General features: G+C 46.4%; 3 protein-coding genes across 3 annotated transcripts; 1 reads left to right on the top strand and 2 right to left on the bottom strand.

Moving 5' to 3' along the window:
• Positions 1 to 869: 869 nt before the first annotated feature.
• Positions 870 to 1,700, top strand: ASPWEDRAFT_26249 (uncharacterized protein; the record flags this gene model as incomplete). The annotated part of the gene is made up of 1 exon (XM_040832826.1): positions 870 to 1,700. One exon carries the CDS (start codon positions 870 to 872, stop codon positions 1,698 to 1,700), a length of 831 nt encoding a protein of 276 aa, XP_040690473.1.
• A 1,186-nt stretch (positions 1,701 to 2,886) lies between these two features.
• On the bottom strand, positions 2,887 to 4,451 carry ASPWEDRAFT_67152 (uncharacterized protein; the record flags this gene model as incomplete). The annotated part of the gene is made up of 4 exons (XM_040838884.1): positions 4,155 to 4,451; positions 4,025 to 4,124; positions 3,699 to 3,956; positions 2,887 to 3,630 (listed from the first exon to the last, which is right to left on the bottom strand). Exons 1-4 carry the CDS (start codon positions 4,397 to 4,399, stop codon positions 2,887 to 2,889), a joined length of 1,347 nt encoding a protein of 448 aa, XP_040690472.1. The 5' UTR covers positions 4,400 to 4,451.
• A 901-nt stretch (positions 4,452 to 5,352) lies between these two features.
• On the bottom strand, positions 5,353 to 11,792 carry stt4 (1-phosphatidylinositol 4-kinase STT4; the record flags this gene model as incomplete). The annotated part of the gene is made up of 10 exons (XM_040832825.1): positions 5,353 to 6,660; positions 6,712 to 6,999; positions 7,057 to 7,260; positions 7,340 to 7,586; positions 7,643 to 8,014; positions 8,064 to 8,427; positions 8,482 to 8,607; positions 8,664 to 11,481; positions 11,543 to 11,732; positions 11,785 to 11,792. The coding sequence occupies 10 exons, from the start codon at positions 11,790 to 11,792 to the stop codon at positions 5,353 to 5,355; spliced, it is 5,925 nt and encodes a 1,974-aa protein (XP_040690471.1).
• Between the last annotated feature and the right edge of the window lie 322 nt (positions 11,793 to 12,114).

The following is a 12,114-nucleotide window of genomic DNA, read 5'->3' as shown; positions in this document are numbered from 1 at the left end:
AGAGTGCTCCGTCCTGGAGGCACCTCAGAGAGCAAGCAAAACGAGAGTCTGGCTGGGCCTGTTCCGTGGGTCCAGCAAATCCATCTCGACTGGGTGGACTGTGGGGTAGCAATCGTCCATGATCCCATCACTGCCCCCCATCACCAGAAACCCCTTCCTCGCTTCTTCTTCCACCTCCCCCCCTCTCTCTCTTATCTCTTCTTCTCCCTTCTTTCATCTTCATCTTCATTTCCATCTTCTTGCTCTATCTCCAACTTATTATTACTAGCTCTTTACCTACACGATAGCTTCCTGAAATTCTTCCCACTCAAGAACCCCTTCTTTCCCTTCCCTTGACCGTGAGTGACCTTTGAGACTTATCCTTTTGTTTGTCTGTTTTGAGGGTTGCCTGTCATATGTGTTCACCCTGCTTGGCTGTCGATCTCCTTGTTGTCCCTTCACCATACTACAAACCCCTTGAGTTCTTCTTGCCCCCCCTCCCCCCCACCCCCCCAAAAAAAAATCTCTTTGCTTGCTTCATGAATTGAGTTGGTTATCTTTATTTATTCATCAATATTGACTCTCGGCAGCCGGCAGACTATCCCCCTTTTCTCCCTTGCCGAATACCTAGTTGTCGTCATACGCCTCTGGAGCTTGAAACCATCGTATCACTACAATCTGCAACTTCTGGGCTAGTCTCCGGTGTTTTTTTTTTTTTTTTTTTTTTTTTTTTCACATTCCTCGGGTCCTTGTACATTCTATCTTGGATTTAAAAATTTTCCTCTTCGGTCTCTTGTCGAATACAAAGGGGCGGCTTGTCCGTCCAGAGTTTTATCACATCACATTGTCTGTTTCTCTTTGTGCTCTACTTCTTTTTATAACCCCCGAGAATGTCAAACGGCCGCTCGACCTCTCCCATCTCCGTTCCTGCGCCCGCACACCAACGACGGGCCTCTTTGGCTTCGGGGCTTTCCTTTTCGGATTACTACTCCCGACCAGGAGGGAATTCAGCTACCCAACCTAGTTCTGTGACTAGCGCGGCTGCCAACGCACAGTCGAACCAGCGACGGCGGCTGTCCATCACTACCCTGGGACTTTCCGGTTCCCCCACCCAGACGTCTCCCTTTGGAGGCAGGACCTTGCACCGTGGCAGCGTGTCCAGCTCCGTTGGGTCTACCCCTGCAACTATCGAGGATTCGGTCGTGGAAGATCCAGATGGCGCCCCTTCCAATGCCACCCCGAATACACCTTTTGCCCGGCGCATGTCATTTGGCGCGCAGGCGCTGCGTGATGCAAGAAGTGGAAGCTTAAGCAATGGTAGATACCCCCCTCCTGGGTCTTCTTCTGGGATGGGAGGCCGCCGAACCTCATCGTCGGTCGGCCCTTCCACCCACAGTCCCACTAAATCTACTTCTGCAAGTACAAATACAGTCTTCCCCCAAAACGAAAGATCTAACGTGTCGTGGCGACAATTAGGCGAAGGCTTCAACTGGTCTGAAGCTCTTCGGTCCCGGGCAGAGCGTGCCCCATCACTTGGGTCCGTTTCCCCCAATACACCACAAAGCCAGAATGCGGCTGGTGCCAGTCAGCAAAGTTACCATCAACGTGCTGCCTCCATCGCTTCGATGGAGCAACCGACTCGGGAAATGCCCAAGCAGCCCAAGCAGAATAAGCCTGATTTCTTCCAGGAGAAGATCCTGAGAGGAGACTTTATGGATTAAGAGCCTTGAAGAGTCTTTGATCGCTTCTCCACCTGCCATTTCGGGTACTAAAGAAAACAAAAAGAAAGACTTCTAAAAATTGGAAAGGAATATCCAGGAATCACTTTGACAATTTGCCCTGAGCCATTTGTTGTCAAGTGCGGGGACTCCAAAGAAAAAAAAAAAGAAAAGGAAAGAAAAGAAAAGAAAAAAGACTTGTCATCATGATCCTCGATGCCTTTTTATCATAACGTTGCAAATAAGTCGAATATCCATCTACCAGCAATTTGACTGATCTAACCTTTCATTTCGAAATTATCCGGGGGTTCGATGTTTTTTGTTTCGTTTTTCATTATCCTTCTATCTCAGTGTCCTTCCCCCCTCTTTTTCATGGATATGAGTGGTGCTATGAGCTTTTCTTGCCTTCTTCTTTTATTCAATTTTGCATGGTGGGGATATGGATGGGAATGGGAATATGCAATTTATAGGGTCTCATGTTGATCTTTTGCGTGAAGGCATATGGTATGGATTATCTGGAGCATTCAGTGATTTACACAAAACCTTGACCACTGTTTCTATTACCATCTTTGAGGTGGTTCATTACTTACTGATTGTGCTACATTATTGACAGCATGGTTTATTCATTTGTGGGCTTTTCATTTCATCTCTTGTCAGTCTCTTTATCTCATTTGGGCGCTGCCGGACAGACCATCAATCATCTTTCTTATTATATTATTACTAAATTGACCTAACAACGGATTTTTTTTCATATGGCAATGTTCAGTATGAATTATTTCATATCTTGAGTTTCTGTTATTGAGCAGTTTTGTATGTCACTAAACAAGCCCTAAATTGGACTTCTGTCCATCTTGAATTATTATATATACATATTAGATAATCTACCCAAGGCAACAACAGTGTATGGAACACGAATTAATTACAAACACCCAGACAAACCCTGCTTCAGATAACAACGACGAGCACAAAGACACACGTCATGATGAAGTAGCCATAGCACTGCTATATGTGTTCTGCATGCTGATGCGCCGGATCCGTCCCCTAATTTCTCTTGCTGGAGTCAGCATCATCCTGGTAACCCTCTGCCGTCCTTTGGTCGAGAACATGCCCAGTCGTGATACGTTGCTCAGGGGGTGGAGGCACCCATTTACTGCTTTTCCATGGTGGCACATGCATCACATACATCATATCAATCTCCAAAGTTTTGCCCTTGCCCTCCAGAACGAAAAAAATAGACGATCAGCACGGCCGCAAAGATACAGCCGGCAAAGACCACCATCGCCTTGCCGGCACCGGGCGTCTGAGAGGGCTCGTTGACGTTTAAGGAGAAATGATCAACCGAGGCGTACATCATGAAACAAACGAACATCCAAATCCCACCCATGATGAGGGACTTGCGTCGCCCAAAATGCTCAATAACATAGAGGTCCCCAAAGGTGGTGCCGAAATTTACACCGCCGAGAATCATTTGCGTGACATAGATGTTGCTTATGCCAGCCCCGTTGAATACCACGGTGCCATAGTAGAAGAAATAGTTTGCGCCGGTCAGCTGCTGCAATGCCCGGAGTACGACACCAAGCATAATGCGATAGCACATACGAGAGCCCTGGAACATCTCAACCCACGCATGCCAGCCACCCTGGGAAGTCATCTCTGCGTCCAGCTGTTCCTTCATTTCGGCCAGATCTTTGATGATGACCCGATGGTTCAAAGGTACCCCGTAGAGCTTCGTCGTTGTTTTGCTTGCTTCTTCTATACGTTCGTGGGGATATTCATAACGAGGGCTTTCTGGGAAGAAGATAATCCCTACGCCCAGTAAAAGACCCCAGAAAAACGTAATGCCGAGCGGAATACGCCAGGACGCACTGTTCCGGATACTCTCGGTGCCATAGTTTATGCAATGTGCCACAAAGATGCCGATAGTCACAAATAGCTGGTACGAACTGCGATCATTTTCCACATTACTGAATGTTAGGATAACGCATCATTCAACCAACTTACCAAACCATCGCACCCCGAATATGTCGAGGGGAGCTTTCGCCTTGATACATAGGAACGAGCAACGAACAGGCACCCACGCCAAACCCGGTTACAAAGCGGCCCATCATCAGTTGATACCATTTTGGTGCCGGAGGATGAAATCTGAATGATGAGAACGACGTGGAGAATAACACACCAGAAACAAATAGACCACTTGCGGCTAATTCGATCTGCCAATGGGCCCGCCAGCAAAGCTCCTATCAATGTCCCGATACACAGCTACAACCAAAAAGTAGTGAAGATATCTTTAACACATGCTCCATAGCAACGAGTATATCCTGACGTACCAGGGAAACGATAAGACCAGACCGCACGTTGCTAGGCGCGTAGGTCCCGTCACCTTGAAGCTGGCCAAACTCCCTCTTGAAGACGTTCATCTCAAGGAAACTAGAGATTTAGCCAGTATCGTAGCCAAACATAATACCACCAATTGAGACAAATGTCCCCAGTACTAAAGACCTCCATGTGATAGCAGGCACATTGGATTCATTCAGAGGGCCTGTTGCCTTTTCGCGATCTACAGTCTCTGGCGCAATCTCAGCCTGCAGCTGGCGGATTCCTCGACTCCCTAGCTTCAACGCCAAATCCTCATAGTTCCTGGCCGTTGAGAGTGGGAGGAAATGTATCCTGGTGACAAGAAAGAATCTAGATATCCGAAGCATGTACACAACTAAATGGACCGGGAATTGCTAGGGTCATCTTCAAGTCAATTGCGCCCCCCAACCAAAACAAGAATGGTTGGATCGGTTGAGAGCCAACCATGATGTTATCATCTACTTCTCTGTATTATTACCAATAATGGTGAAACTGCATGCCCAAATCCCAGGGCTAATATCCCAACACTCCCGGGGAAGATTGTACCGATAATTGGTTGCTGGTGTTAAGGAAAACTCACCAAAAACTGGCAACAGAAATCTCTCTACCGAAACCAGCTCTCTAGCCATCTTCCCATGACATTCGAAAAGAAAGTGATATTGTCAGGAGGATATTGCCATGAATTGGTTCAACACCAATCTGTCGTGACGTCAACCGGAACATCCGTTATGTATGATCGATCTCTGCTATCATCACCACTGCCACGATCTTCAAATCCACGCTTGAACCATGGCAAAGGTCTGTTTCTCCTACGCAGTGCTTAATTTTCCCACTTCTAGATCTCAACTCAGAGCAAATATACGAACCTGGGGTGGGGTGGCGTTAGGCATTAGTATGAAGCTTTTCACCCAGCGGGCCTTAAATAACCTCAAAAGGTCCTTTGAGTGGCGAATAGCTCATAATAGCCAAGGAAAGGAATGTCAAATGGGTAGGCGACTTTTGTTAAATGGGACTATCCAAAAAGTTGTTATTATTGCCCAACTAGCATATCCTGTATATATGCATCCAGCGAAATGGAGAAAGGAGGGGGGGGAAGAGGTTTATTTTCGCGTGTTGAGATGTTTAGACAAAATTAATGAGCAATCAATCAATGAATGAATGAAAGAAAGAAAGAAAGAAAGAAAGAAGGAAGCAAAAAATTAAAAATAAAGGGATCACAGTCAGATGTTAATTGACCTATGTGTCTGACAGTTCTTTCATTAAACCAAGATTAACCAATCTTACGTCCATCATTAATCGATCAGTAGGGAATACCGTTGGTCAGTAGCTGGAATTGGTCGTAGCCCTTGGTCGAAACGCTCATATAAGACTTGCGAACAAGCTCTCGCATGTACTCAGCTGCCTCCCTTTCGCTTCTCTCAAGGACAAACCTGTCTCGGAAATTCTTCATAGTATCAGGCTTGAAACAGGGCAAGCCGCTGTCGAGCATCAAGGACACAATGTGGGAAAGCTTCGTACTGTATGGACGTGATGCGAGGAATGCTTTGACGACTAAAGATTCAAACCACCGGTAGGGCTGAGTACTAGTTGGGTTATGAGATCCTCCAGGTAAAGCAAGTCCACCACCGCCTGAGCTGCCGGGGGCATGAGGGTTTGCATGATGAGTCCCACTCATGACAGCCACCATCTCAGATGTTAGCTTGAAAGGTGCACGTTCGAAACGAACGCCTCCGGGGGCGATGTCAAAACAAAATCCGAAATCGATATGAATGATGTGGCCAGCATCATCAACCATGATGTTCCCATTGTGCCGATCTTTGAACTGTAAAAGATAGGAAATGACGGAGTAAGCTGCCATACTTTTGACAAAGTTGGTACGCGCCTCCTGGAATCTGATTGAGTCTTCTCCACCATATTTGGATACGAAATAATCGTACAATCCATTCACTGCCTCACGGCCCAGCATGTCTCTCGAAATTGAATTCGGAAGAACGTCAATAACTCCACAGCCGGGTGCTGTTGAGGTGACTCGGTAAGGAAATACCCATACATCGAGACCAACACTGGAGAAAATGCTTCGGAAGGCGGCAATCATCTGCAGAGCCAACATATCTTGACGGCAGTCGTCGCCGACTTTGAAGATGGCGGATTGCCAGACTTCGTAAGTCTCCTCGTTAGATTCTGATTTAGTGGATTCTGGAGGAGTTGTCAAACGGCCTTGGCTTGAGGCATGGGCTCTTGAGGTACCAGCAGCACCTGGACCATCCCATCGGGCTCTTGTCTTTTGGATTCTGAAGGTCGCCATATAAGGCGCTTTTGCATGACTTTGCAAAGGTTTTCCGGACTTCCGATCGATTCCAACAACAGCACCATCTGGATTACTTGGAAGATACACCCCAACTTCTACCTTGATCTTGCGGAGCTCCTCTTCGATTTTCTCTTTCTTTTCAGGCTTACTCTTTTTAATGTATGGGCGGAGCTTTCCCGAAACGCCCGTGATATCGTTGAAGAAAGAGAACTCCCTTTCATAGAAGTCACGCTCTTCGTTGGAGAAACTTGAAATCAAAACTTCCATAAACCTATCCAAAGTAGGTTTGAGCGGATCCGGCTGTCCCAAATGTTAGGGGATGAATACAAGGGCAGATCGGTAGTTACTCACAATCTGAGAGTCTTCATCCTTATATGAATTTGCTTTCATGTTCCAGATCACTTGATGCGCAAATAACTGAGATTGTTTGGCTGTCTCGAGAATATAGCGCTCCACATAGCCCAATGCATCGTATCTCAATGCCTGCACCAGTTGTGGTACAAAATAGAAGCGAACATCGATGGGATGGCTCTCCAAAGCTTTCATTGCATACTGTAGAATAAACGGATGGTTTCCATATGCCGGCAGGAAATAAGTGAGGGCTTCTGTGGGGTTAACAGGCGCCCAATACAATAAGTACTGCGTGCGGTTAGTCATGAAAGGAAAGGGCAAGCATCAATTAGGATGGAAACAGACCTTAAGCTGAAAGGAGATATCCGCCGGCAAGGCTATTCCAAACATTATTTCCAGGCCACTGGGTTCTTCAAGAGCCTTTTCTGGGAAGTTCAGCAATAACCAACGGATGTCATTTTTCATCTTCATGGATGGAAAGCGAGCTGCAAGCTGAATCGCTAATCCTGGGTTTTCGGTCCATGCAAGTCGGAGCAGAGAAGAGGCCTCCTAAATTATGACATTAGATTAAGACAAAAAAAAAATCGTAAGGGCAGGTGCAAAAGAATGATAAACGTAGGTGACTGACCTCCAGATAGTTTTTGCCTCCGGACATATAATGTTTACGTTCTGGCTCCAAGGGAAATAGCCAAACTTTGAGGCGGGATCTCTCGTTTTCGATCAAGATCTGAAGAAGATCCTGTTTTGACTGCAAAGATTTATGCGGCCCTTGCGTGTGACGAGCAATACCGGCAACCCCTGCTAGAGCAGAGACAACATCACCCAATATTTTTTCTTCCGCTTTAATTTGCAATCGATTACCACCAAAAGACCACCTACAAGGAATCTGGGTCAGGAAAAACCTTTCATTCACCAAAGTGAAGTAGCATACCTAGGTGGGTGCTTGAACCAACTCAGAGCGGCCGACAAGATTTGGTCCTTGAGTTTCCATGAAGCGAGATTGTTCTGAGAGTTGAAATGTTTTAAAACCCTGAGACCAAATAGAGCAATGCGGAAATGAATCTCTCTCGCCAAGGGGTGGCCACTGGTTTTCAGAAGTCCTAACGCCGTATGGCTAACAAGGCGGCAAAATAGGCGTTGATCTTGAGCACTACCTAAACGTATGGCGCTGAAGTGACTCTCAAAGAACTGGAGAACATGTAAGTGCGGAGAAAGAATATCTTGGGCCTTCTGCTGCTTTTTAAGCAATAAAGCTTTATCCGTCGGTAAGAGCTCGATTTTGGCGTAAAGTGGGTCAACATAACTATTACTTGTCAACATCAATATGTTACCGAGAGCGGACGTGCACTCACTCGAAAGAGGGATCGAATAGTCCCTTCTTGCGCTGAATTGTCTTTTCCCAAGCTTCCATCACCTCTACCAAAATCCTGGATTCAACCCTTGGGTTTTCGTGGATCACTCCGAGCCAAAGAGAAACTCCGTTCTTAATCGATTCTTTCGAGAATATTTGGAATGGCATGTTGACCAGATAGTGAACAAAGGATAGGGGCGTGTCCTTTTCGCTGCAAAGAAGACTCGCTGCTTGACGCAGCGCATCTTTAACATGGGCGGCAGTTACATTATTGCTGTTAATTTGCTGGCTCAGCTGGGACAACACGCACTCTACACTCTCGACAGACTCTGACAAAGGCGCAATAGCACTCAAAAATTTTGTTCCTATGGCTCTTCGTGTTAGATTCGGTGAGAGTATAGGCTGTGGCGTATACTTACCTTTATTTTCAATTTGCTCGTCGTTTGACGGGTCATCTGCGTACCGGTACTTCTGGCGTGTGGTATACTGGGAAATAAACTCAGAAGCGATATTGATTTGGTTAGTACCATAACCTTCGATAGACCCTAAAGATAGAAGATATTAATTAATGCAAAAGGTACAGTACACCAGGAGAGCTTACCAAGGCGCTGATCGCTCTGTGGAATAATTGAGCCCATATCCAGTGCAAATGAACGACCTATCGAAAGGTAGCCATAATCACTGTCGTCTTCAGACTCAGATAAGTAGGTCTGAAGAAGGCCCTTGATGTCAAGTGGAGCTATACTCATGACTGTGTTCACCCACACCTTGGCGCGCTCAAGTAAGACATCCAAAGTCCTCTTTCTGAAGTTGTAGTTGTCAGGCAGGTCAATCTTGACCAAACCCCTTGGCGACGTGAAAGTAGAATTCCATTCAAATTCATCAAGTTCTTCCTCCAAACAAGATGACCACAAAACAGTCAGCAGTTCGAGTAAAGCGAAAAGTGAGTGTCTTTCACAGAGTGCGGAAGGACACTCTTCTATAATCTTGTTTGCACAGAGCACTGCAACATTCTGTACCCGATCGATACGATGACAGCAAGCTACGAAGAATTTGGCCAATTCCTTCGACAAGAAAGGAGCGGAATAATCTTCATGTTTCCCGGATATAGTTACCATGAGGTAGCAGTTGACAACTTTCTCGGCAATGGCATTCATGCAGCTAGCCATTTCAGCAGTAGTAAGCGCTGGATCGAGAAAGTAACCGAGAAATTTAGTACAGTTCCCTGACGATGCCCGGAGACTCTCAATCAGCAAAGCAGCGTTGAGAAAGACTACCCTTGGGTAGTTCAAGCGTTTGATATCGGATTCACGACTTGGAAATTCAGAAATTAAAGCCTTCTTCTGCTCCATAACGCGCTGGGGATTCATCCCTCGTCTGAGTATCGTATTAAGTTCCACATCGCTCTCAAGAACCTCCATGCGATCTTCAGCAACCAAGGGAGGTGAATGTTTCGCAAGTAGATGTAGTTCTTTGGAGTGATTCCGAGCAAATGCTGAATTGATTGAAACCCCATGAATTGCAATATTGAACCATGCGTCTCGGAACATCGAGGATAAATATTCGTCATGGTCCGGAAATCCTGAGAGACTCTCTGTAGATTCGCTTTCGGAAGAAACAAGTAGTGCTAATGGCTTTAAAATAGGGCTGATATCATCAGGTGCCAGTGCGACCTCTCTTTGTCGGTCATTCTCAAGGTCAGGGGCATCTCCTTTGTTTACGATACTCTCTAGGAGATGTATCAAATAAACCCTGTAGAGTGGAGAGCTTTTTTCCAACGTGACCGAGAGATATGCCATTGCGCTTTGAACTGCCTCGGCGATATTTTTATAGCTTTTCGAGACACCTTCACGCCAAACCCGGACATAGAACTTGAGCAAAAGCTGAAACTCGGCTTGTCCGGTACTTGGAGCAAGGACTGCTGTTTCCTGAATGATGTGGGCATCTACCGCAGCGTTTACCTTTCCGATCTTTTGTAATAGCATCGACTGTGCTAAGGCACTAATTTTATCGTCATTGCAGCTGGTTGCAATAGTCACAATGGCATGGATAACATTTCTGTGGGGCAAACTGTCTTCCCCACCATTGACTGGAAGAGATACAACGCTTCCATTCCTAGCCTGCGGCAAAGGAGAAAGAGTATTTGTGTGTCCAGTCACGTCTCCTATAGTCTGGGTTGGGTATGTTCTATCAGTACCAGAGCCAGAGCTCAACACATTCCCCAGTGAGTATAGCGTCGTGATGACAGCATCTTGAGAGAGGGCTCCGAGAACTTGAGCTAGACACCCTGCAGCACAGGCAACAATAGACCCTGTGGGAACACTACCTTGGACGATGAACCTCAGAAGGGAGCGGCTCCCAGTAGATGCACTGTTTGGCGACATTCTGGCAATAATTGCTATGCTTTTCAGAGTAGCCATCGCCAGATCAACGCATGACATCTGGTTTGGGTCCATCAGTGTATCCTCCAGCCATGAGAGAAGAATATCACTCTTCGCCGGGTCTTCGCCTAGAATAACACAATGCAGGAATCCCATTAACGCAAAAGCCTTCACAGAAAATGCCAGTCGCTGTTGCCAGGGAGACCCGAGTTGCAAGTAGTCAGAATCATCTTCCAAAAGACGAACCTCATCGGTGACTATCTCTGTTATACGTTCAACGAGGGCAATATCAGCATCATCATGGCTCCTTGCGATGCCTACCCCATTCATGTAGTCATCCAACAATTCATCCTCCGAGAGATTCTGTGAACCAGCCAGAGATGCCGCACATGATTTGACAAAACGCATAAACCCCTCCTGCAGGAGAGTAGCACCTAATGGGCGTCCATTTGCAGCATAGCGACGGGCATATCTTTTCCAGTCCCTGAGAGCATTTTCAGTCGTGCTCGCGTTACGAATTGTAGACGAGGCAGTTTCAACAGCAATCATAAAGCCTTCGGACAGCATCGATCGCATATGCTCAACTATCTGCAACTTCTCGCTGGCAGTCCAGAAGGTAGTATACTGGGCCGAAGCCTGCAAGAAACCGGCAAGGGAAACTGTTATTGCCAATATACTCGTGGACTCGTGGACAGTGCCGTGTCTATCCGCTCCAGCATCGTGGTTCTGAAATTGTATCGCAGCATCGATGACTTCCGCGCAATTACACAAATATTCATTGGCCGCATTGAAAGTCTTATCACGCAAAGATGGATAGTATGAGCCAAGCGAAAGAAGAGCCAGAGTAAGGCTCTGAGTAAGTGTCTCCCAAGGAGATGGCTTGACGCTATGCAGAAAGGGTGAAGGACGGAAAAGCTGGCTATGAGACTCTGGAAGGTACTGAGATAGTTGGGTAACTAATTTGGATGCGTTCTCAGGCTCTGTCACTGAATCGGCCGCTTTGCATAAGGCGAGAAGGACATCTAATTCGCGGGTACACTGTGGCAGTCAGACCATATCATGGCCATATATAGAAAGAAAGAACTTGAACAACACACACCATAGGCACTCGCGATGTTGGCGCTTGATTTTTCAAAACTCCATTGAGCAATCCGTTAGAGTGATGAGATGCCGAGCGCTGATAATGCTGTGTGAGTCGCGTAATATCGGATTCCTCATCACAGACTGGTGCTTGGACTGCCAGTGCTGCAAGCTTCTCCAATGCGGAGTGCCTAATGTTGCCGGGGAAGCTGCAATCTGATAAGTCGAGTGTACCTTTGTAGAAATCCAGTGCTCACATACTCATCCATGATTATAAATTACTTCCTCCAACCCAATAAAAAGAACTTGTAGTTGAGATGTCTTCAAAGCAAGTAGCTTCGGGCGCCCCCTGGATATAGGTGGATGAAGTACGCCAAGCCACGTGGAGACAAATGATACTACCTACCTAGGTCCTCGGGTGGGAACATCCACAATTATTCCAGGCTCAGTAGTTAGTCAGTACCTAGTAAAAGTAGTAGGTACCAACTTCCAGCATTCTGAATTGACTTTGCTCTAAATCACTTTCAGGTAAGATATGAATCAAATTCGATCGACGTAGTACGGAGTACACATTTAACTAAATACTCCGTA

The sequence above is a fragment of the Aspergillus wentii genome (assembly GCF_001890725.1).
Source record: "Aspergillus wentii DTO 134E9 unplaced genomic scaffold ASPWEscaffold_3, whole genome shotgun sequence".
Classification (NCBI taxonomy): Eukaryota; Fungi; Ascomycota; class Eurotiomycetes; order Eurotiales; family Aspergillaceae; genus Aspergillus; species Aspergillus wentii.
This window is presented reverse-complemented; position numbering and strand designations above follow the sequence as displayed.